This window comes from Hemiscyllium ocellatum, chromosome 42 (genome assembly GCF_020745735.1).
Source record: "Hemiscyllium ocellatum isolate sHemOce1 chromosome 42, sHemOce1.pat.X.cur, whole genome shotgun sequence".
Lineage (NCBI taxonomy): Eukaryota > Metazoa > Chordata > Chondrichthyes > Orectolobiformes > Hemiscylliidae > Hemiscyllium > Hemiscyllium ocellatum.
Genome location: NC_083442.1, coordinates 36658056 through 36684027, shown reverse-complemented (window position 1 = coordinate 36684027; position 25972 = coordinate 36658056). Strand labels below are relative to the sequence as shown.

The 25972-nt window shown below is 39.8% G+C and overlaps 1 protein-coding gene across 5 annotated transcripts in view; it reads left to right on the top strand.

The window, feature by feature from the left end:
* tjp1a (tight junction protein 1a) overlaps nt 1–25972 on the top strand; it is a 198024-nt gene that overhangs the window by 146665 nt on the left and 25387 nt on the right. For 4 of the 5 annotated variants that reach the window (XM_060853901.1, XM_060853896.1, XM_060853899.1 and 1 more), the window contains exons 15-23: nt 7–102; nt 2525–2607; nt 2700–2910; nt 7132–7232; nt 8023–8364; nt 11672–11938; nt 14095–14988; nt 20520–20620; nt 23518–23736. In XM_060853901.1, coding sequence (XP_060709884.1) covers nt 7–102; nt 2525–2607; nt 2700–2910; nt 7132–7232; nt 8023–8364; nt 11672–11938; nt 14095–14988; nt 20520–20620; nt 23518–23736 — 2314 coding nt within the window. The remainder of the gene's footprint in view (nt 1–6; nt 103–2524; nt 2608–2699; nt 2911–7131; nt 7233–8022; nt 8365–11671; nt 11939–14094; nt 14989–20519; nt 20621–23517; nt 23737–25972) is intronic. The other variant, XM_060853902.1, reaches the window with a different exon arrangement.

The following is a 25972-nucleotide window of genomic DNA, read 5'->3' as shown; positions in this document are numbered from 1 at the left end:
TAAAAGCTGGTTTCCTGAGGCCAGTAGTCATCTTTGGACCACTTGCTGATGTTGCTCGAGAGAAACTTGCACGGGAAGAACCAGATTTGTACGAAATTGCAAGTAAGATTTTCTGTTCAGTTCCTTAAAATCATCGTCACTTACTGCGCATTTGGCCATCAAAATTAAGCTGGCTTCTCACAGCAATCTGATTCAACTCCCCTCCTCCATAGCCCTTCAAACGTTCATCCAGTTCTCCTTTGAAATCTATGACTGTTACTACATTGCATGCCTTTGTGGTCAGCAAGTCTTTATCTGCATTTCTTGGAAATGATTGTTGTTGGGGAATGTTCTTTTAAGTGCGGTTTGTCCTCTGATACTTCATTCAAGTGGCCATAATTCAAGTGAGCATGGGTATTAAATTTCATAGCTCTGCTCAGATAGCCTCGGCTATCATCATTTTGATAGAGACTTACACAGATGCCTGCCAATGTGTTAGCTTCCAGGAGCAGTATGTATCAGGTACTAACCTTGGTGTTTCTTAATAACCATAAAAATATGCAACTAAAAACTGGATATTTCTTGTAATTCATCATATTGCAAAGTAATTCATCCCAAAGTTACATTTAGGTGAGACTCTGCAATGCTGCATTTTATACCAACATTGAGTTAAACTGAACTCTTTCAATTTTAATCTTTTGTCAGTTATATATGTATCAGTCTTATGAACTATAAATGTCTTTAATCCCATATTTCCTGTTGTCCTATTCCTCCCCCAGATTAACAATGACCTGATGAATCTTTTCTAGGCCAGATGTGGCACACAACTCAATGTCCAAACAAGTCGAATTGTGTTAAAGTAATAAACAGTGTTTTATAATTTTGAAATTTAGTTTAGGTTCCTGGTGTCCCTTTGTCTGAAGGTAACCTGCAATTAACCAAGCTTTCTAAGTATGAGTCAACCCAAATGTTTCAAACTGTTAAGTGGAGGTTTAGATCTAATTTCAAGCTAGAGTGGGCATGCAGTCTTGTAGGTTGTTCCTTTGCAGAGCTGAAAATGTGTTGCTGGAAAAGCGCAGCAGGTCAGCAGCATCCAAGGAACAGGAAATTTGACGTTTCGGGCATAAGCCCTTCTTCAGGAAGGGCCTGTTCCTTTGCAGAGCCCATACTTGCGTTTCACGGAACTGAATTTGCTACAATTTTGTTCCGTCAGTATTGATATTTTCTTAGAATTGCAAAAATTTACAGCATGGAAGAAAGCCATTTAGCTCAATATGTATGCACTAGCTATGCAAATAAATTCCACTTTCAGGCTCTTGGTCTTATTGTCTTAGAGTGTTTATCCACTTTTTTTCCTCAAAATGTTATGAGGGTTTCTGTCTCTGCCACTGTTTCCAGACAGTGAGTTAGTTCCACATCCCCACCACTTGCTAGATTAAATATTTCCCTTTGTAACTCCTCTAAATCTCCCCTCTCTTCTTTTGAATCTGTGGTGTCCTGGTTATATAATCATACAGCATGGAAACAGACCTCTCAAACCAACTTACCCATGCTGACCAAGTTTCCAAAACTAAACTAGTCCAACTTGCCTGGCCCACATCCTCTAAGCCCTTCCTATTCATGTACCTGTCCAAATGTCTTTTAAATGTTGTAACCGTACCTGCATCTAGATCTTTTAAACTAAGCAGAGCAGTGACTTTTTCAGTTCACACTATCTAGACCTTTTAAGCTCCTGTAAGTTGCATCTAGCTGTCTCCTCAACATCCTTTTGAATCCCTACTGCATGGAAACAGGCCCACACCGACACTCCGAAGAGTATCTCAACCAGACCCATACCCATACATTTACTCCTGACTTATGCATCTAACCATACATCCATGAACACTATTGATGATTTAGCATGGCCAATTCACCTAACCTGCCCATTTTTGGATTGTGGGAGGAAACCAGAGCACCTGGGGAAAACCCATGCAGACACTGGGAGAATGTGCAAACACCACACAGACCGTTTCCTGAGGCTGGAATCAAACCTGGGTCTCTGGTGCTGCGAAGCAGCAGTGCTAACCACTGTGCTACCCCGAGCTAAGAAAACAACCCAGCCTATCCAATCTTTCCTCAGTACTAAAATTCTCTCTTCAGGTATTTATGGATTGTAGTGCTCGAGGTATGGTGGATTACAGAAATAAATAAACACCTGAAGATAAAATTTGCGGAATAAGAGGGAGAGATGGGGAATTGGTTATTTGAGTTATTTATGTATAATCATGTATTTAGAAAAGTAGTGAAAAATGTATTGTTGCTACAATCCAGCACCATTTTGAGTTATTAAAAAATTGCATAAATAGAGTTCATCCTCTGTATAAGGGGTACTAGCTGAATTGCTCTTAGAAAGAGCTGGAATAGACTTGATGGGCTAAATTGTTTACTGCTTTAATGTATAATATTCTGATGAATGAAAGGGAGTTAAGTGAATTGGAAATGAAACAAAAGTTAATTGTTTGACTTTAAACTGTTCTGGTTTTCAAATGGTATTATTTGATCACAGGGAGTGAGCCCAGAGATGCTGGCACTGATCAACGCAGTTCTGGAATTATTCGACTACATACAATCAAACAAGTCATTGACAGAGTAAGATTGATTCCTGTGTCTAAGCAACTTTTGATTGTAAATGAGGTGTACTTCATATTTATAAGTGTCTATTTGCCTTTGTGTTACATTAGGATAAGCATGCAGTATTGGACATTACTCCAAATGCAGTGGACCGTTTGAATTATGCACAGTGGTACCCAATCGTAATTTTCCTAAATCCTGATTCCAAACAAGGTGTTAAAATCATGCGGCAAAGACTTTGTCCTGAGTCCCGAAAGAGTGCTAGAAAGTTGTTTGAGCGTGCTTTGAAACTACGTAAAAACAATCATCATCTATTCACATGTGAGTATAATACACCATTCCTAAATGTATAGCAAATATTGCTGGACTTTTGCGTAATTGAGGGTTTGATATTTGTATTATACTGAATCTTATGGAGTAGATTCATATATAATTTTAGATATTATGAGCCAGCCACCATTTATCCATTTTTCATGATGTCAGATGATTTTAACTTGCTGCGCAGGCAATGAAATATTTCTGAAATTTTCTCATTTGGACAGAATATTTAAAATCAAGACAGAAACCCATATATGTCAAGGTGCAAATGGTTATGTATGAATGAGGACTGGTGCTATTTAGAATTCAAGCAGCAGAGCTTTGGCTGGGCATAGGTTCCCAGAGATATAGTGATCGTGGCAGCCAGGGGAGAGCACTGGAGTAATCCAGTCTGGAATAACAGTGGCATGGATGATGGTTTCTGCAGCAGATGAGCTGAGAGGTGGATAGAGATTCAAAGATGATGGTTTGTAAACTTGATGGTAAAGAGGAGGTGGTATCAGAAAATCATCTCCAGAGTTATAAAACAATCTGATTCAACCTTAAATGGTGATCCAGGAGAAGGGTTGATTTTGATATTTAGGAGCCAGTGTTTATGATTTCACGCTGATCCATTATTAGATGTCAGTCATGCAGTGTGACTTATCATACGTAATAGGTGTATTCAGAGAGATGGTGATACAGAAGAACTTCTTGCTGTTGGTGCATATTTGGGATATATGTTTTGGTGATATCACCAAAAGGCAGCTTTGAGAAATTGGATGAGGTCAATGGACATTGAAATATCTCAAGAAAAGCAGAAAAAATAATTGTCTAATAATTATCGATATGAAGGAAAGTGATGTTTGTAATGCAACATCATCCATCATGAAGCAGATACTTGTCACTATGCTTTGCAGGATGTGGTTATTACAGCTTGATTCCAATTTTGATTGAAAATTCTAATCAGTAGCTGCTTAAATCCCCATGGTACATAGCTGTGACTAATTTTCTTCTTTTACATAGTTGCCTTTGTAGATCTTGGGTGAGTTAGGAACTCATGAATGCCACAGTGTTCGAGTTCAGTACTCCATTTATCAATGGTCTTTTCTTTAAAAGTGTTGGAGGGAAGTTATGAATTTTGTTCCTGTTGAATTTGTGCTTTTGGAAAGTTTTTTCTTCATTGAGACTTGTTTAATATGTTGTAGTTATTTAGTTTTTTCAATGTTTCAAAGAACTATTTTAAGAACAAAGAATAGTTAAATCTAGATCACTTAGCTTAACAATAGTTAAATGAGGGAAGTTAAGGACAGCATTACAATGAAAGAGAAACATGTAATGTTAGTAGGCCAGATGTTTGAAAAGTTTTAAGAATCAACAAAAGATCTTGAAAGACAAACTCAAGCTGAAGTTGATGAACCTTGAGGGTAAATTAAGAAATAATATCGAGATGGACAGCAAAAGCTTCTCTAAATATATAACGAGGAAGAGAACCCAAAGTCAATATAGGCCCCTTCAAGGATAAGGCTGGGGAACCAGGAGATATAGAGCATTTGAGTAAATACTTTGCATCAGTCTTCATGGTCAAGGACACATTTCAGCAATACTAATTAATCAAGACACAAAAGAATAAGAGGAAATAATTAAATGACTGATAGTGGAAAAAATGTACTGAGGAAATTAATCGGCATAAAAGTTGATTTCCCTCAACTTGGTGGGTTGCATGCTAGGATATCACACAGGAGATTCTCTGGACATGAACATGAATTCAGGATAGTATGTTGACCCTGGTGCCAGGGTCAAGGCTGCAACTAAATCGTTGCAGCAAATTATCAAAGGGGAAAGTGAGAAACTGGAAGTCGCTGTACACATTGGTAAGAATGACATCATTCGGGAAAAAGTTGAAGCTTTGCAGAGTGACTATGGGAAGTAAGGTAGAAGTTAAAAAGCAGAACCTTAAAGGTAGGTAGTAATCTTTGGATTACTCCCGATGCTATGTGCTAGTGAAAATCGGAATAAGAAGATAGGGCATATAAATCAATGGCTGAAAAGATAGTGCAGTTGGCAGGTATTCAGATTTTTGGATCACTGGGATCTCTGGGCAGAAAAGAACTGTGACGGATTTAAAAGTGACGGATTTCCCCTGAACTAGAAGGACCTATTTCCTCTCTGGGAAATTTGCTAATGCTATTCGGGAGTCTTTGAACTGATCAGGAAGTTCGGGGAATCCTAAGTAGTGAGAATAGAAAGATGGATGAGGATGGTTCTGAATTTAAAAAAAGAGCAAGTTAATTCGAAAAGGCAGGCAAGACCAAGTCTGAAAATGAGGTAACTCTGGATTAAACTACATTTGTTTCATTGCAGGGGTCTTACAGGCAAGGTAGATGAACTTGGGGCATGTATGGGAGCATGGGACTGGGACATCATAACTATTACAGAAACATGATTGAGGGAGGGACAGGACTGGCAGTTCAATGTTCTGGGGTTTAAATGCTACAGAAGGATTGGAAGGCAAGAGAGGAAGGGGAATGGCATTTTTGATTAGGGAAAGCATTACTGCTGTACTTGGATGATATTCCTGGGGAGTCATCCAGTGAAGCTATACGGGTGGAACTCAGAAATAAGAGGAGGATGGTCACCTTAATGGGACTATACTACATTTCCCAATAGTCAAAGGGAAATTGAGGAACAAAAATGTAGAGAGATCATCTGTGTAAGAATAATAAAAGTTGTAATTGAGCACTGGCTAGCTAATAGATGGCAGGAGTTGGGATAAGGGTTGGCATTTTCAGGATGTCAATATCTAACTTGTGGATCACCGCAGGGATCAGCATTTGGGCCACAATTCTTTACCATATATATTAATGACTTGGATGAGGGAAACCAATGTACTATTGCTAAGTTAGCAAATGACAAAAATAGGTGGGAAGGCAAGTAGGTTAGCACAAAGTGTGTGGAGATATATGGGAAGGTTGAGTGAGCAAAAATTTTGCAGAAGAAGAAAATGTGAGGTTGTGCACTTTGGTAGGAACAGTTGAGCTGAATATTATTTAAATTTAGACTGTAGGAATCTACAGCAGAGAGGGTTTGGGAGTCCTTGCATATAACACTCAAAATCATAATCCAAGTCAAGCAGCTAAATGGGGAATTCAGAAGAAAAGTTGGATTTGATTCCAAAGAGAATGGAGTTTTAAAATGGGGACATCCTACTAAAATGAAAAAAGGTAAAAGTTAGACCACACCTAGAATACTGTGACCAGTTTTGGACTCCTTATCTAAGGAAAGATATGCTGGCATTAGAGGCTGTCAGAGAATGTTCAGTGAATGGATCCCAGACATGGAGGGATTTTTGTAAGAGGAAAGTTTGAGTAGGTTTGACCTTTATTGTTTGGAGTTAAGAAGCATAAGAAGTAATATTATTGAAGATTCTTAGGCTTTTGAAAGCGTAGATGCTGTGAGGTTGTTTCCCATTATGGGAGAGTTTTGGACCAGAGGACATAATATCAGAGTAAGTAGTTGCCCATTTAAGACACAGATGAGGAATTTATTTTCTTGAGTTAGTGAATCTATGGTATTTCGCAGATATTACCACAGAGTGCAATTGAGGTTGGGTCATTAAGTATATTCAATTATCAAATTTCTAATCTGTAAGGGAATCAAGGATTATGGGGCAAAAAGAGAAGTGTTGAGGACTCTCAGATAAGCCATGACCTCATTGAATGGCTAGCAGATTCAATGGGCTGGATTTTAAATTTGGTCTTACAATTGAATAGTTGGAATACTTCTGATGTGCACCCTAACGGAAGAGGGAGTGCATTGTTTACCTTGATGCAAAACTATCCCATATTGCTTCTATACAAGGTCAACTTCATTTTGTAGGAAGTGCTTATGGAATTTGATTTTGTAGAGGTCTTGATCAAAGGATTTTGAGAAGATCTTGATCCAGGAGTTAAAAATCACACAACACCAGGTTTTAGACTAACAGGTTTATTTGGAAGCGCTAGCTTTCCAAGTGCTGCTCCTTCATCAGGTGGTTGTGGAGCATAAGAATATAATTACAACCACCTGGTGAAGGAGCAGCGCTCCGAAAGCTTGTGCTTCCAAATAAAGCTGTTGGACTATAACCTGATGTTGTGATTTTTAACTTTGTACACCCCAGTCCAACACCTGCATCTCCAAATCATTGATCGAAGAGTTTTGGTAAGTAACTGAAATTGTAACAGATTTCACAACTTCTCTTTACAGCTCACATCAATTTGAATTCAATGAACGAAGGCTGGTATGGGGCTCTGAAGGAATCTGTTCAGCAGCAACAAAGCCAGTTAGTTTGGGTTTCAGAGGGCAAGGTAGGATGAAAATTTATTATAATTTAAATCAAAACTGCGCAATGTTATACTAAAATCTCTTCTTTTTTTTCTCTTCCCCACTGCATGATGTCATGAGTAGGCAGTGACTCACTCTGATTTATTGCGTGTACCTATATAAATTCCCTGCCAGTATTGTCAGTGATGAGTAGATTATAAGAAATGACTAGTATTCTTCCTGCAAGTTCCTCTTTTGTGCTGTGACATAAAGAATTTACAATACGTATCCAATTCCTTTGGGAAAACAGACAGGGGAGTTGTTGAATAGTTAGTGTTTTGGTGTTTGAAATCGGAGTGTAAAAACTCCAGGAAACATTCCTGAGAAACTTGTTTGTAGTTATATTGTAACGAAAGTTGATGACTGGAGGGATACTGAAGCACACCAATAAGTTGCAAGATTTGAAATTGTTGAGAAGGTGGATAACACTTGGTGTGCGATCACATGGTTTTGGGGGTGGGGGGGGGGAGTGGGTGTCAATCAACCAGTGTTCCCACTCCTGATCACTACAGAATGATCTATCAGGCAAAACGGCATGTATGAAGTCAGATGCATGAAGAATGATGTGAATGTTCCTGCTGGAAAATTATAAGAACTTTGCCCCTGCCAACATGCGCATGCATGTGCGCAAACCAGTTTCTCCAGGATTTAAAAAGGAGGAAGATCCTTCACATTTCTAATAATCCATCTGGTAAATGGATGTTAACAAAACACCTTGTTTACTGCCAAGTGTAATATTTGTTTAATTGTGTGATTTGACTGTTCTTTTTGTAGGCTGATGGTACAGCAGAGGATGATCTTGACTTGCACGATGATCGCTTGTCATATTTGTCAGCTCCAGGCAGTGAGTACTCTATGTACAGCACAGACAGTAGACACACTTCAGATTATGATGACACAGATACTGAAGGTGGTGCCTACACTGACCAAGAATTGGATGAGACTCTCAACGATGAAATTGGTCCTACAGAATCTGCCATAACTAGGTCCTCAGAACCTGTACGAGATGATTCGTCAATGATGCACTCTGAGTCAATGGCGCCGGCTTTCCCATCCTATCCAGTACAAGTTCAGAGAGTGGACTCTCCTGTGTACAAACCTTTATCTAATCAACAGGTGAGTTCACTCTGATTTAAGTAGTTAGATGTGTTTGATTAAGTGGTAATATACTATGTTAAAGGCAAAGCTTATTAGAATTCTGTCTCTTTTATTTGGAATGTCTTGTTATAGCAATTGTATGGTAAGTTAAGAATTGAATTTACTTTGCATCTTTCAATGTAGAAAGCAGTTCCCAGGTGCCTCATGGCCATGAGGGAAAAATGAACGTCAAACTGCAGAAGGAAATTGTATATTTCTAGGACAGATTTTGAGTATTGCCAAAAAAAAGTACCTTTTTTGTTGAAGCCTTTCAACTTTGTCTCATCTGGACATCTCTCCCAGAAATATAAGTTTGAGGAGAACCGATGCATATGCTGGAGAAGAGGACAATACAGATTGGTTGGCAAGTGGAATCTGATCGACAGAGATGCTGCCTTGGAAATGCACCCGTCAGTGCTGTTTGATAGTTAACTGCCAGGCTTTGTTTAAATTTTAAATCGGGCAGGGTGATCAGACTGGTCAGAGCATTACGCTGAGAAATGAACCACCTATTTTATTGAGTTGAAACAGATGCAGGACATATTCATTGTTCTTTTTATTTATGAAGACTGGAACCTTGTATACTAATAGCTTCCAGTACACACAGTATGCGCCTCTGTGAGCCCGACTGGCAGTTCTAAGTTGACTGAGAGCGTAGGTCTTTGCACATTAGGTGTGACTCATCCAATATGGTTCAGCTATGGAATCATATCTAATATTAGAACTGTTGTGAGTTATACAAGGGCAGCCTGTTTGGTTACGGTTAGTACCTTGCTTATTGCAAAGAGCTGATGGGGTATGCTATTTGATATGATCTGTCAATCTTTGGGAACCACAGATTGTTAATGGTGTTTGCCATTAACAGGGTGCTGATGGCAAGCAAAAAAAGACTTTGTGGCTATCACACACATAATTAATGTGAATTTCAGTGCCTGTGGAATAGTAAGGATATAGGCTGTATGTCCCAGAGATTGGTGCCTTGTAACCAACAGTGCATCCCTTTGGCTGTTAGCAGGTGAGGCCCAGACCATACCCTGACAGCCTGTGATTGCAAAACTTGCAACGCTGTGTCCAGTACTAAATTCCACAGTTAGGCAACATTAGCTGGATAATCCTGACCATTCAAAGAATTATATTGACAACCAATTTAAGGTTATCACTCAAGTTCATAGTGTGGTGTTCTTATGTGTACTGGAAACTGCATATCAATGCACAAGACACTTTTTTTTTTCCAGACTGAGAACATGCCTACATCTGTTTCCATACAACAAAATAAGTGTGAACCATCCACTGATTTATTTCTCAGGGAAATGCCTAGACAAATGAAAATCATCCCACATAGCTTAAAATTTAAACAAAGCTTAGAAGTTAACTGTCAATCATCACAACTTAGTGCATTCTTCATGGCAACACCTCTACCAGTCAGAGTCCACTTTCCTACCATGTTAATGCAGAATACATGTTGGTTTTCCTCTTGAATTTACATTCTTGTGAAACGTCCTGATAAATTGAAGACTGAAAGCTTTTGACAAAATACATCTTTGTTCAGCAGTAAAGAAGGGAATAATAGGGCGGGGTGACCAAAAGCTTTAGTCAGAAGTGGGTTTTAGCAAAGTGGGCAGCATTTGAGGAGGAGAAATCTAGAGTGGGGCACAAGAAAGATTAGAAATCTGAGTCTGGCTGTGAGAATGGTTTTGCAGTGGGGTAGCTTACAGAAATGGACAGAGGTGAGTCTCTCTGAAAAGTCAATATTTTTCAGTTGTAGTGTTGGTAGGAAACTCTGGTCTATATAGATCAATGAAGATGAAGTGAGTAGCAAATCAACTACTGCAGGATAAGAGGGAAGCAGAATTTTTCAGGCACTTGAATTGAATTTCTCTATCTTTGGACAAGTTAGTTGGCTTCTGTCATTGTTCGAGTAATTGGACATGGCCTAATAGCTGAGAAAATTTACCAAGGGATGTCTTTGTAGGGTGATCCGACAGGAGTGCATGGTTCTAAAAGGGTGTTTGGTAGATCTGCTACCCAGAACTGCTGCTGTTTGGCCAATTAGTTGTGTACAAAACATGCTCTCTTTTTAAACTTGAAGTAACAGAAAATGTGCCAGCAATAACCCCATATTGAGTCACAGGGCTTAACTTGTGTTTGCTAGAAAAGTTCATTTAAAAATTGCTTAGAATTCAATCACAAATCCCTGTTAGTACGAATTATTCTAAGTCTTTAACATACCAGTTCATTGTGATTTTAAAAATAAAAACATCATTAAAGATTTTTCTACATCATATAATACATTATTTAACTCCAAACCAAAAGCTGTCCAATATAAAAGCCCATTATATGTGTGTATAATTTTGCATCAGACTGTTTCTTTCCCTTCCTCTATTCTTCCTTTCAAAAATAAACTTCAGAGGCAGAGACTGAATTTACTATAAACAGGCAGGAGTCATCAACAGTAATTTTATTTAATTGAGGAGATCAGGATTACAGTGCACCTGTAGGAAGGTATACAGTTTTACAAGTTAGTCCAAGATACCTTAAAATTCCATTTATTAAACCTTGTGTACCTTGACATTAGGTGATTACATTGTTTGACCCAACAACTCCACACCCACCCTCTGAAGAGTAACCCACCCACACCCATTACCCTACCCTGTATAGTTACCCCTGACTAATGCACCTAACACTATAGGCTACTGAGCTTGGCCAGTTCACCTGACCTGCACATCTTTGTAATTGTGGGAGGAAACCAGAGCACCCGGAGGAAACCCACGCTGACACTGGGAGAATGTGCAAACTCTCCACAAACAGTCACCCGAGGCTGGAATCGAGCCCAGGTCCCTGGCGATGTGAGGCTACCGAGCTAACTGCTGAGGCACTGTGCCACCCACTTGGGTTAGCAAAACCGATGCACCAGTCTGCTTCTACTCCCACTACTGTTCTCTTCAACAAGAGATGGGATGAATTTCTTTTCCAGTTGTGTTTCATTACTACTTCTAGCATTTTAATGCATACATTTTTGAACCTAGTTATAATTCTGTTAAGAATGAATTTTATACTTGCCAGATGTTTGTTTTTAACTTTGATGGTAAATTTGTGAAATCTTGCAGTAAGGAATTAGCTTCTATTTGTTAAATATTTTCTATTTTAATTAATATGCTTATTGTGATTGAAATCATTATTTCAGAGTAATTTGAAAGTTAAGTCAACATCTGTTTTGCCAACAATGAACCTTGTAGACAACATAAATTTCTATTTAAATAATTTATTTTATCTTGGACGTTCACAGAAAGCAGATATTCCTTCTGCAGTCCCTAATTCATCCCAGCAGCTTGAATCAATTTCTGTGATGACTGTGCCCTCTAGAGTCAATACCATAGTAGACCCAAGTAATGTGAGACAAGAGGAGAATGCTCCTCCCCACAGCAGCCCTGAGTCCCAGATCGACCCCTACAGAAAACCCAGTCCTGAACTACCTCATGTTATTGATTCCATCAGTCCTGAGAGGCTGAGAGATCCAGAACCGACAGCAACTCGAACTGCAGAACCAACAAAGGTACCGCTTGCTGTAAATTCCTTGGCACGCCATATGTACGGAGCTTCTGCTTGCTTCTGCTCAATCACTTGCTTTGCCTCTGTAGTTGATCGTATTGCTGAAGTTAGAGGCCAGACCAAATATTTGTTTTCAGTAGACCAATGTCCATCTTTAATGATGAAGAGGGAATAGAAAAGTTGTTGTCTAAACTCCTCCTACAAATGTTACTGACATGCTTTGTAAATACTGTGCGGTAGAGTATTCACTGAATATTATAAGGGAACTGCACTAACACTTGGTATTTAATCAGAAAATTCTCTCCGAACCAAAAATGTTACCTGGCATACTAATTAATTAAAATTAATTATTAAGTTGATGTAATTGATACCAGACTCCCAATTTTTCCATTGTGTTGAGAATTTTTAACAAATTTTTATACTAATCTAATTGGCTTGGCCTATACCTTGAACTTTTGCTTATATGCCTTTGCTCTTTGAAAGCTTTCTGTAGTTCCTTCCTTCTAACTCCTCTTAGAAGATATTTTATGTGGGCTACTATCTGTACCTTTCGTGGACTGCAAACAGCATTGCTGTGGCATGATCAAAGGGGATTCTGATTTTAATTACAAGCATCAGCATGTTTTCCAATATGTGTTTTGTTTACATTTAACTCTCTCAGATCCTTTTCAGGGCAGTTGCTTCTGTATCCTTATAACTTGGACTGTTGAAGGAGACAGGACTGAAATTCTAAAATGAATTTAGCAATTGGTCTGCAATTGTAACCTTTCTATTGATCAGTTGAGTCATGTTTTTGTATCAGTTAAGGTAGAAGCTGCCAATGTTCATTTTTAGTTTTTAAAAAATACTTCATCTGCTACTTCAACAAATGCATTTAAATTTTGACTTTGTTCAGACCACCCATTTAAAAAAAAAGACTTTTCAAATAATGTTACAAAGATACAACTGCGTTCAGTGGATCATTTCAAAGTTTGGTATCCTTGACACACTACTTAGTTGTTTTGAGATTGTGATGACTAAAATCACCCTCTGGTTCTCCCTTACTGGCAAAGTTCCTCTGTGTGCCAGCAGACTCTGCCATGCAATGTAAAATCAATCTTTTCACAGATCTGTTTACTTATGTTCTTCAGTACTCATGCTTAAAATTAAACTCTGTTCCATCTGCTGCATTGAGCACTTGATATATGTCCCCTTGATGGACTCCAGCCCTTGGAATCGAAGGGCGTTGTTGGCAGTCTGATGATATTAGCTGCCTCTGCCCCACCTTCAGCACCACAATATGCATATATTAAAAGAGAAATTAACTAGTTGTAACTTAACATCTGTCCCATTTATTGCAACTCTCCAAGTGCCATGCACAAAATGACTATTGTTGGAATACCTTTCACTGGTGGCCATGATGTTTTCAGATTCCTTTTAAAAACCTTTTGACCAACCCTATGCTACTTCCAGCATTTATTGTCATAAGTAAAACAAAACAATTTTAAATGTAGGTGATAATTCATCCTGTCCATAAATAAGTTACTTTACAGTCTACTGGACATAAATTATTAAGAGCTTTAAAAAAATTATGAAGCTTCTAAACTGCATTTACCTTTACATTCCAATTTAAATTTGCATAATGTAAGCTTATGCCTGTCCATTTCATACCTGTCGACAAATACTACCTAAGCATCTTGAGTTTAGTTTATTATATAATATTTTCGAACACATCAGCTTTTTCTTTCAACTTCTAAATTTTACAATTCTGGAAGTCTTTAATTACTTTGAAATTCTTGGATGTGTATGTTTTCAAGTTGATTTTAAAATGTTCCAGTATCATTTAAAAGATTTTCTGAACAAATTTTTACAAAGTAAATTGGAAAGAAATTTTCTTCACATCTGTAAAATCAAAAGCAAGCAAGCAAATATTGAAAATCAAAAATAGATTTCTAGAAGTGCATAGTAGATCCATCACTTCAGGAAGGCAAGTTAGAATTTTCTTCTATATCTTCCAGAGCATGTGCTTTGATGAAGGGTGCATGTCTTGAATCTTAATGTATTTTGTTCTGGATTTGGTGATGGAACTGCTGCAGGTTTTTGTTTTCTTTAAACTGCTTTGCATCATTACTTATGCAATGCCCATTACCACTGTATGTTTAACTCCTCTATGCTCTGTAGATGTACAAAAAAGATTCATACAACAACGAACTTCCAAGGCAAAGTTATGACATCAAACAGCCAGTAGGCAGCCATCCTGCACTGAGAATTGATAAAGAACGACAAGTTTATGAACCACAACATCAGAACATTGAGGAACAGACACGTTATAGAAATGGATCTCAAACAAAATATGAGCAGCAGCTCTCCCCAAGTTTTGGACCTGTACCGCATTATGAGGAAAGTTTACGTGGTTACAATGATAAATGGCTACACTATAACGAAAAACCTACTCAACATGACCAACCTCCACCTTATTTTGAGGACCAGCATCCACTTGATTATGATCCAAAGCACACTGAACATTATCCAGATCGTGACTACCATCCAGTTCATGAAGATCTGCCATTTACAGGCTATGAGAATAGATTGCCACGTTATGAAAAGCCAATTAAAAGCTACAAACCTTCACAGCCACATTACAATGATCAACTCCTTCATGGCTATGATCAACCTCTTCATAGCTATGATCCTCGTCCTCAATATGAACCTGATCCTCAAGCTTTTCATCCACCAACCTCCAGGTCTCCGGAATCACAACAGCAGTCTTTTGAGTCCCAAGTCAGAAGCTATGACCAGGGCCGATCCCAAGAATATAATTCCCTCCCTCAGCAATTTGAACTGGTCCAGAACACAGATACCTTTCCTCCTCCTCCACCTCCTCACTCTAAAGCTGCTGAGTCTGCACATTCTGTTAGTAAGCCATTGCCTCCACCACCCATAAAGCCAAATGTTGATGAGGATGTGGATCCAGCAATGAAGCCACAATCAGTGCTTACCCGAGTGAAACTGTTTGAAAGTAAAAAGTCCATTTCATCAAAGGCCAAGGACCCCACCGAAATAACTTCAGTGAGGGTGAGTAAAGTCATCAAAAGCAACAATGTCTAGTTTAGTTAAAGCTAATTATGCCCTTACCATAGCTTTTCCTACGCCTCTTGGTAGAATCATACTCTAACTTCCAATGCGAAACTTTGATTAAGCTTCGATCAAGTCCTGTCTTTTATTTATCATGGCACCTTTGCACCAACTTGCAGTCCACTTGGGAGAAAAAATTCCCGTGATCTAATATTCATGTACCTATCCTTGGGAATACATTTTGAACATTCATGTGGCAGGCTTGCTATGACTTTCAAATATATTGTAAAACTAAGCCATTCTTTCAAGTTACTGACCATAGAAATTCAATTTCATCAAATTTGTGGCTGTTGACTGCAGTAACCAAAATGTGCCTTTCCACAACACGTACTGGTGTTGGTACTTCTTGGTTGTTTCTCAAAGAAGCCTGCTGTTTTCTAAAATTAATTTTAACGTTGCTTTTCTGAGGAGCATATAGAGTCATAAAGTTGTTCAGCATGGAAGCAGACCCTTCGGTCCAGCTCATCTGTGTCGACCAGATATCTTAAATTAAGCGAGTCCTATTTGCCAGTATTTGGCCCATATCCCTATAAATCTTTCCTATCAGACCCATCCAGGTTCCCTTTAAACATATTTCCTCTGACCTTATGTGGTTTAAGTTGTGTGAAGCACCTCAATTATCTGTGTTCATCTTTTTGCCAGAAGTTTTTATTTTCCCCCGCATTTGGTTTAAATTGTGCAAAGTTCCAGTTTTGGAATTTTTTAAAAAATTGCCACAAATACAGAATATCCATCACCATAGAGGAGAAAATAAGGTTAATTGAGCTGGTATTTTTCAAAGCTGACGTAGCCATGTACTTCCGCTTTTGTGTTTTGTATGAAATTGCACATTCACAATTCTGTGACTTAAACCAATTACATTTCTTTTAAAAATATTTTATGAATAATTAAGTCACAATTTTATTTCGTGCGCACTTTTGATTAAAACCTTTTGTGTTTATCTAATTCTATATTACCAGCAATACTCATGTTGTATGCATTGATTTCCGTTTCAATGCTGGTTGGATGTGATCATGACCCTTCTTTCTTTCATTTTCTTCTATTTAACTTGAATTCTTGGATAGATTAAATTAGTATAAATTACTTACAGGGTGGAAACAGACCCTTCAGCCCAATAAGTCCACATCGACCCTCCGAAGAGCAACTCGCCCAAACCCATTCCCCTACATTTACCCCTTCACCTAACACCACGGGCAATTTAGCATGGCCAATTCACTTAACCTGCACATTTTTGGACTGTGGGAGGAAACCGGAGCACCTGGAGGAAACCCACACAGACACGGGGAGAATGTGCAAACTCCACACAGTTGCCTGAGGAGGGAATTGAACCCGGGTCTCTGGCGCTGTGTATAATTGCACAATAGTTGCAATTCTCTGGGCGATAGGCATTGCTGCTGCACTTCGTGGTAAAATCTATCTCAGAATGAGACCGCCTCTCCACTGTGTCTTCGCTGAAAGGAGTAGATTGCATGTGCTTTTCTGTCTTTCAGGCTTTGATCTGTAGGTCACAGTATTTCAAGTGCATTTGCAAGTGTATTTAGGGTTCTTCTATCAAGCTTTCAGATAGTAAATTACAGATGCCCACTACCTCCTAAGTGACATTGCTTTCTCAACCTCCCACCAATGGCTTTACATCTATGCTCCCTGATTGCTATCTCTGTTAATGGAAGTGGATCCTTTCTACCATTGTTTAGGTTGCTAGTACAACTAAGGTTGAAGTGCACCAGCTCCTTTCTGGTCTCAATCTACTACGAGTCAGAAATTTTAAATTTAGCCAGGGTGTCATGGCCAATTCAGCCAGATTTCCTTCAACAAAGAATAACTAGTTTATTATAAATACTGGTAAAATCTAGTCAAGTAAGAGGTTATTGAAAGAAAATATTTGTATTTACTAATATAGATCTGACTTGTATTCTAACATCCCAAAATTAGTGAGGCAAATAAAGATAACAAACGAATGCCAAGCACCCCTCAGAATATATTAAATAATCTCCAAGGCAGTTATGCTGCTTTACTTCTAATGCCCTACCCTGCCTTGCCTTGCAGACTTGGAGGCTGTTTCTCTATCATGGACTTCCACAGCAATTGCTCATGTTCTGATTGCTCACCTTGTTTTCCTGGAACTGTGTTCCTTTGAATTATTGGAATCTGCATGTTAGCCCAACTCTCCAACCTTTCACAATGAGTTTCACAAAGATAGCCACTCCTTTGGATTTTACTTGAGCTCTGTTGCACAGGTCAAATATTGCTCGTGGACTCTCCATCTCCACTCTCTGCTGACTGAACTATTCTCATTTTGAGCCCATCACACCACCTAATACCTCTGAGCCCTCCCCACAAAGTCATTCAGCTGCTCTAGGGACTTACCTGAGCCCCAGGCATGATGACTCGGTGGTTAGCACTGCTGCGTCACAATGCCAGGGAACCAGATTCAATTCCAGCCTTCAGTGACTATCTGTGTGGAATTTGCATATTCTCCCTGTGTTTGCCTGGGTTTCCTCCAGGTGCTCCAGTTTTCTGTCAAAGTCCAAAGATGTGCAGGTTAGGGTGGATTGGCCATGCTAAATAGCCCATAGTGTTCAGGGATGTGCAAGTTAGGTGATTAGGCATGGGAAATGCAGAGTTACAGGGATAAAGTAGGGGGTGAGTCTAGTTGGGAGAGTTGGTGTGGACTTTTAGGCTGAATGGCCTATTTCCACATTGTCGGGATTTTATGAACTATGCAACTTGTGTAGTTCAGCTGCCCTCAGCAGCACCACTAACTGCATTCATCTAGCATAGAGTTTGCTTCTCTTTTGTCTTCTCAAGCTAACTATTGATCCTGAAACTGCTCTTTGCAGCATCCTAATTTTTCTGAGTCACCAACTGAAACCGTTGCAACAAGACCCTATCCCCAGTGCTAAGCAGAGCTGAACGTGATTTAGGTTTTGGAGCAGGCAGACTTTTAGAAGACTCCCGTTTCCTAACTATTTTCTACTTTCATAGGATGTTGCCTGACAGTACATAGAACATAGAAGGATACAGCGCAGTACAGGCCCTTCGGCCCTCGATGTTGCGCCGACCGAATCCTACCTAACCTATACTAGCCCAATAACTTCCAAATGCCTATCCAATGCCCGCTTAAATGACCATAAAGAAGGAGAGTTCACCACTGATACGGGCAGGGCATTCCATGAACTCTCAACCCGCTGTGTGAAGAATCTACCCCTAACATCTGTCCTATACATACCACCCCTTAATTTAAAGCTATGTCCCCTAGTAACACCTGACTCCATTAGCGGTAAAAGGTTCTTAGTATCTACCCTATCTAAACCCCTAATCATCTTATACACTTCTATCAGATTTCCCCTAAACCTTCTCTTCTCCAATGAGAACAGCCCCAAGTGCCTCAGCCTTTCCTCATAAGATTTTCCTACCATTCCAGGCAACATCCTGGTAAACCTCCTCTGCACTCATTCTAAAGCTTCCACATCCTTCCTATAGTATGGCGACCAAAACTGCACACAATACTCCAGATGAGGCCTCACCGGAGTCTTATACAACTGCAACATGACCTCAGGACTCCGGAACTCAATTCCTCTGCCAATAAAGCCCAGTGCACCATATGCCTTCCTCACAGCACTATTTACCTGGGTGGCAACTTTCAGAGATCTGTGTACATGGACACCAAGATCCCTCTGCTCATCCACACTACCAAGTAGCCTACCATTAGCCCAGTAATTCATCATCTTGTTATTCCTACCAAAGTGAACGACTTCGCACTTAGCTACATTGAATTCCATTTGCCACATTTCCGCCCAGCTCTGCAACTTATCTATATCCCGCTGTAACCTACCACTTCCTTCCTCACTATCCACAACTCCACCGACTTTTGTGTCATCCGCAAACTTGCTTACCCAGCTTTCAAGTCCTTCCTCTAGATCATTTATAAAGATAACAAAAAGCAATGGTCCCAAAACAGATCCTTGTGGTACACCGCTAGTAACTGCGCTCCAAGATGAACATAATCCATCAACTACTACCCTCTGTCTCCTTCCAGCCAGCCAATTCCTAATCCAAACCTCTAATGTATCCTCAATGCCATACCTCCGAAGTTTTAGCATTAGCCTACCATGGGGAACCTTATCGAACGCCTTACTAAAATCCATATACACAACATCTACTGCTTTACCCTCGTCCACTTCCTTAGTCACCTTCTCAAAGAACTCAATAAGGTTTGTGAGGCACGACCTGCCCTTCACAAAACCATGCTGGCTATCCCTGATCACGTTATTCCTATCCAGATGTTCATAAATCTTATCCCTTACCATTCTCTCTAAGACTTTGCCCACCACTGAAGTCAGACTCACTGGCCTATAGTTACTAGGGCTATCCCTACTCCCTTTCTTGAACAATGGGACCACATTCGCTATCCTCCAGTCCTCTGGTACTATTCCCGTTGACAATGACGACATAAAAATCCAGGCCAATGGCTCTGCTATCTCCTCCCTAGCTTCCCATAGGATCCTGAGGTAAATGCCATCAGGCCCAGGAGACTTATCTATATTCATCCTTTCCAATATTCCCAAAACCTCTTCCCTGCATATTTCCAGGGCATCCATTCTAATTATTTGTGATTCCATATTCACATCAGCAACAGTGTCCTGTTCCTGAGTGAATACTGATGAAAAGTACTGATTTAATGTCTCTCCAATCTCCTCCGCCTCCACACACAACTTCCCACTACTATCCTTGACTGGACCGATACCTACCCTAGTCATCCTTTTATTCTTGACATACCTATAGAAAGCCTTTGGGTTTTCCCTAATCCTACCAGCTAAAGACTTTTCATGTCCCCTTCTCGCTTCTCTTAGCTCCCTCTTTAGCTCCTTCCTGGCTACCTTATAACTCTCAATCGCCCCTACTGAACCTTCACGCCTCATCTTTACATATGCCGCCTTCTTCCCTTTCACAAGGGACTCCAATTCCTTACTAAACCACGGCTGCCTCACAAGGCCCTTTACACCATGCCTGACTGGTACATACCTATCGAGGACACGCAGTAGCTGCTCCTTGAACAATCCCCACATCTCATTAGTGTTCTTCTCTTGAAGCCTGTTTTTCCAATCCACACATCCTAAGTCATGCCTCACTGCATCATAATTTCCCTGCCCCCAGCTATAGCTCTTGCCCTGCGGCGCACGATTACAAACTGCACAAAAGCAAAAACCACATTTCTGATACACTTTAGTTAATCTTCCTGAACTCATTCTGTTCCGAAGAAGAAAACGTTAGCCAATCCAAACTTTTGGCAGAATTCCTCCATTTCCTTGTAGAACAGCTGATTATTAACAGCTTCTGAAATATCTCTCATTATAAGGTTCTTTTTAAAAGATCTTTGGCTGTAGCTTGACTTTGGGCACAGTTTTAAATGTATGTATAGAACTTGGTTCCAGAAATGCTCAATTTCAAATTGTGTTTTCTTATTACAGCCACCTGAAGTAGCTCCTAAGCCTGTGTTAGTTTCGATCGCTCCTTCCAAGTCAATTATTCAGTCAACACCAGAACAGGAGAAACCTTCGCACTTATACAGGTGCAGCTGTTATATTTGACATCTGGTTGGTGAAAGAACTTTGTTGCATCTTGATGAAAGAGAAAAAAAGACTTGCAGGACTTGTATTAATATATGTACAGCCAATTAGGTACTTTAGAAATACAGCTACTGTTGTCATGTTGGAAACACAATAGCAAATTTGCACGCAACAAGTTCCCATGGCCAGCCATGTTATAGTGACCAGATAATTTTTATTATGACGTTGATTGAAGTATAAAAATTTGTAATGCCACTATTTAGCAAGAGCGAAGAAGCAAAACCGATGAAATGACCTTGCTTGGCATGGTTTCAGACTACCAAGTAAGGGAAATATGTAGAGGAACAACTTTACAAGGATATTCTTGAGGGACACAAAAATTATAGTGTTGTTATAAAATGGGACTTTATTCATCCAAGCGTAAACCAGGGTAGCAGTAGTGTGAAGGACAGAGAGGAGCAAGGGGGTCCTAGATTGGGTTCAGGTAAATATTCTCCAGCAATGAGAAAGGAGACACTGCTAACCTGGTCCTTGCGAAACAGGTAGGCCAAGTCTCAGTAGGGAAAAACTTAGAGAACATTGCTCAATGTATCAACGTTTAGATTGAGTACAGAAAAGGGCAAGATAAAATGCAGAGTAAGAATAATTAAGTTACTGGGGAAAAAAGCCAACTTCAATGGGAATAAGATGGATTCAAAGGTTAGTGGGCAAACCAAAACTGAATGGTGGGATGCCTGAGAAACATGTTCTGTGCAGGTATGTTGCCATGAAGGGGAAAGGTATTAGAGTTCAGAGTTCACTGGTTGGTGAGAAATGGGATTAAGATGAAGAAGAAAAATTGTGCCTATGACATATGTCAGGTGGCTAATGCAGCTAAGACCCAGACTGAAAATGAAATTTTCAGGGGGAATTCAAAAAACAGAAAAAAAGTGAAAAGAAAGTAAGAGAAGAGACTGGCAGCTAACCTAAAAGGGAATCCCAAAGACTATTTTAATAAAAGACTGGTAAAAGAGTGTGGCCGATTTGGGATCGAAAAGGATGTATTTGCACTTGGAGATTAGGGGAATGAGGTGTTAAATTAATTTTCTGCTTATGGCTCTGCAAATAAAAAAAAAGATGGTGCTTAGATCATGGTGAAAGAGAAGGTAATTCAGTCACTTGAAAAGGTTAACATTGATGAGACAGAAGTTTGGCACTTGTAAGATTATGTCTGTGGCATTATGTACAGTTCTGGGCATCACACTGAAGGAAGCATATGAACGCATTGGAGAACACTGGGGAAAATAAATTACATAAATGGTTCCCAGAATGAGAAACTTCAGTTGCGAGATAGATTGGAGAGAATGGAACTGATCTTGGAAAGACAAAATGCTAAGAAGAAATCTGAGAGAAGTTTTCAAAATCATAAAGGTATGGATAGAGTATATCGGGAGAAGCTATTCTAACCTTTTTTTTAATGAAAGGAAGAGAGGATACAGATATGTAGTGATTTGCAAATATAAATGAGAGGAAAAGAATGTTTTCAAATGTGGTTGAAGTCTGAAATGCATTGCCTGAAAGTGTGGTGGAGGCAGAGTCATTTGAGGCATTCAAGAGGGCAATGCACAAGAATATCGGGAAGGGCACCAAGTTAGTGTTCATTGTGGAGCTGTTGCAGATGCCATGGCCAAGTGGCGGCCTCCTGCCCTGTTTAAATACTGACAAAATCAGAATTATAAGTTGATAAGGCACCTGGACCACATGCAGTTCATTGAAGGATGCTGAGGGAAGGGACAATGTAAATTGCAAAGACACTGGTCGTAATTTCCAGTCGTCTTTACACTTAGGTCGTGGACATGTGGCACAGTACTGGTATCTCTATCTCTGAACTAGTTTCATGTCCAATTGCTGTAGAGGTATGTAATAATACTCTGAACATGTTGATTAAAAAGATTTGCACTTGGATGGTGCCAAAGTGGACAATTGCAAATTTAACATCTTTGCTCAAAAAGAGAGAGAATCCCTACAGTGTGGAAACGGCCCTTCAGCCTAACAAGTCCATACCGACTCTCCAAAGATTATCCCACCCAAACCCATTTCCCCATTACTCTACACTTATTCCTGACTAATACACCTAACTAACATATCCCTAAATGCAATGGGTAGTTTAGCATGGCCAGTTTACCTAATCTGCAGATCTTTGGATTGTGGGAGGAAACCGGAGCACCCAGAGGAAATCCACACAGACAGTCAGTTGCTCGAGGTGGGAATTTTACCTGGGTCCCTGAAGCTGTGAGGCAGCAGTGCTAACCACTGAGCCACCGTGCTGCCCAAGTTGTAAAGATAAAGATAATGAGAATGAGAAATCTTCTGGAAACAATAATTCAGGATACAACTAACACAGGAGACAGCTGGATTACAGTGTGTTACCTTAAGGCAAACCAGCACACACTTTGAGGGTGCACCATGCTTATCTAGGTTGGAGATTTTTGATGAGATAATAAAGGTTTGATGAGGGCAGTGCTGTTGATATAGTCTACGTGGATTTTGGGAAGTCTCTTAATACAGTGCCACACACTGACTTTTGACAACAAACTTGGAACTCATGGAGTGAAAGGAACTATCGCAATATGACATTAAGTGAATGACAAGAAATAATTTAGTTAATGGATTTTTTTTTTGAACAGTGGATAGTTTATGGTACATTTCTTCAGGATGTTGAGGTTCCTGCGTGCAAAATTTGAGCATAATAAAAAACTTAACTGTATTGTGAACTGAGAGGCAGGTATAGGCAGATGAAATTTAGTGCAGAACAGAATTCACATAAATAGGAAAAATCTTTTCAGTGTGATTGGCGAACTCTATTGTAGTGTTAAGGCTGTAATGTTTTCATAAAGTAGCTGAATGTCTGTACCTGCAGAGGTCCTGAAACACAGATGAAACTTCCAGAAGAAGCTCCACGAATAAATCATTATAGTGCAGACGAGGATGAGGAAGATTATAGGAAGCAGTTGTCTTATTTTGGCCGCAGGAACTTGGAACAAAAGCCAGCAACTCAGCTTCCTGCCAGCAGCCATCCTGAATCTGTGAAATCATCAGAACCTGCACTTCAGTCTAACTACACTGGATACTTACCCAGGTGAGTGCTGGCTGACGAGAAGAGGTTTACACTTTTTCAAGTTTTGTTTGGGTTTCTTTTGTGATGCAGTTGTGAGAATGTATCTAGCCATCATGAGATTAAGATTGCAGTTATTGTACTTACTTAGATCTATGTGACTGATTCAAAGGTACAGAGTAGTTAATGCTCCTGCCCCTTTTCATTTCACAGCTATCTCTGTTTGTCTGTGCTGTCTCATTGTCAGTTTAGCTGCTCTGGGAAAGGTTTTATCCCTGTGGATGGGGTAGGGCAGAAGGAAGAGGAGGGGTGAGAAGAGGAAGACTGGGTGGTGGAGGAAAGGAGTGAAGGACAACAGCATGGGATGAGAAAGGAAGGGCCAGGAGTATGGAGGATGGGATGAAGTGGAGAAAAGAGTAGGCTGTGAAGTGGAGAGGGAGGGAAGAGAGGCGGAATAGAATGGGTAGAGGAACAATGGGTGGGGTGGAGGCAGGGAAGGGAATGGGATGGTGAGGGAAGGGGCGGATAGGCAGAGAAATAATCAGAATGGGAACACAGCAAAAGAGGGACGCAGGTGAGTGCTATCTATTTTGGATTAAAACAGTCTTTCACGTTCAGTGGTTTACTTTGCAGGTTATCTCAGCTATGTGTGCATAGGAAATAGGAGACTGAGGCAACCATTTGGTCCTTCAAACCTTCTCTGTTATTGAAACAGATCACGTTTAATCATTCACCTTGTATATCTTGATGTCATTGGCATCTAGAATCTTATACACTCAAACATATGATTAGGAGTAGGTCATCCAACTGCTTTAGCCTGCTCTGCCCTTCAGTAAGATCATGGCTGATCTGATTGTAACCTCAAATGTATGACCCAGCCTACCTCTTTCTCCTACTTGATGAAAATCTATCTATTTCAATATTCAAGGACTCTTGTACAACTTTTTTCAAGAAGAGAGTTGCAAAGGTATCCTCAACTCAGAGAAAAGAAATTGCCTTATCTGTTTTAAATAGACACTTCTGATTTTTAAACAGTGGCCCCTAATTGTAACTCCTTCCATAAAAACAAACATCCCCTTCATATGCACCATGCCAAGACCTCTCAGGTCTTCTCCACTTCAGTCAAGCCACCTGTTAACCTTTTGAACTCCAGCAATTGGAAGTCGAGCCTATCTAACTTTTCCTCATGAGACAACCACCCCCATCCAAACTCCAGATATTTATCTGGATATTAAACTTTCAGTGAAATACCTTCAGAACATTTTCATACTACCTGAAATAAGATGACCAATACTGTGCACAGGACTTCAGATGCTGTCTCACCTTTACCCTGTATAACTGAAGTATAGCTTCATTTCTTTTGTATTCAGTTCCCCTAATGCTAAATGCCACTCTACTGCCTTTCCTAATTACTTATGTCTGCAGGCAAAACTTTTGTCATTCATGTACTTGAATGCAGATACCTCTGCATCTCAGAGCTTTGAAATCTCTCATTTAGATAATTGTTCTTCCTGCCAAAGTAGGAAATTTCACATTTTCCTCACTTTGTACTCTAATTTTCAAAGCTTTGCTTACTCACTGAGTCTATCCATGTCCCTTTGTAGCCTGCTTCTGTCTCTTTACACCTTACATTCCTCCCTATATTTGTGGCATTTGTTCCAGCATACTGATTGACAGCTCTGGTGAGGAATGTGCTTAGATTGAACTTTATACTCTTGGTAGAGGGCTGACGGTGGATTGTTTTCTGACAAGTGGGTTTGCAGTAAATCCTGTATCCTGGAGGATGGAGCTTAAGTGAAGTATGTATTCTTCTGGATAGAATAGTTCACACCAATATTGTGCACTGCTTAGTAGACTTTGATTTGGCTCATGAAGTTTTTGCCCTTTGTCATTGCAATTGTTTGAGGTACAGGTAGTTCTGGGATAGCTTGCGTTTCAGCATTGCGGTTTGGTTATAATGTTGCAGGAGAATTAGGAACAGTATTTTCGAGAATGCTTAACTCCGCAATAGTGGGAGTTCCAGTGGGGATCAATTTGTGTGCCTCATTCTGTGTGCGCACCGATATCCACACCAAAGTCTCTGCTCTGTTCTGTGCTTGCATGATGTCAGCACAAGTCTTTGTGCCATATGCGCATGGACCAATGTCAGCTGCCGACAAAGCAGCTTTCTGTGAGAGGTACTGTACAGAGAGCAGCTTTCATACGTTTTTTAAATGTGCTGTTAAGTTAACGTATTTATTAATAAATATGATTTCAAACT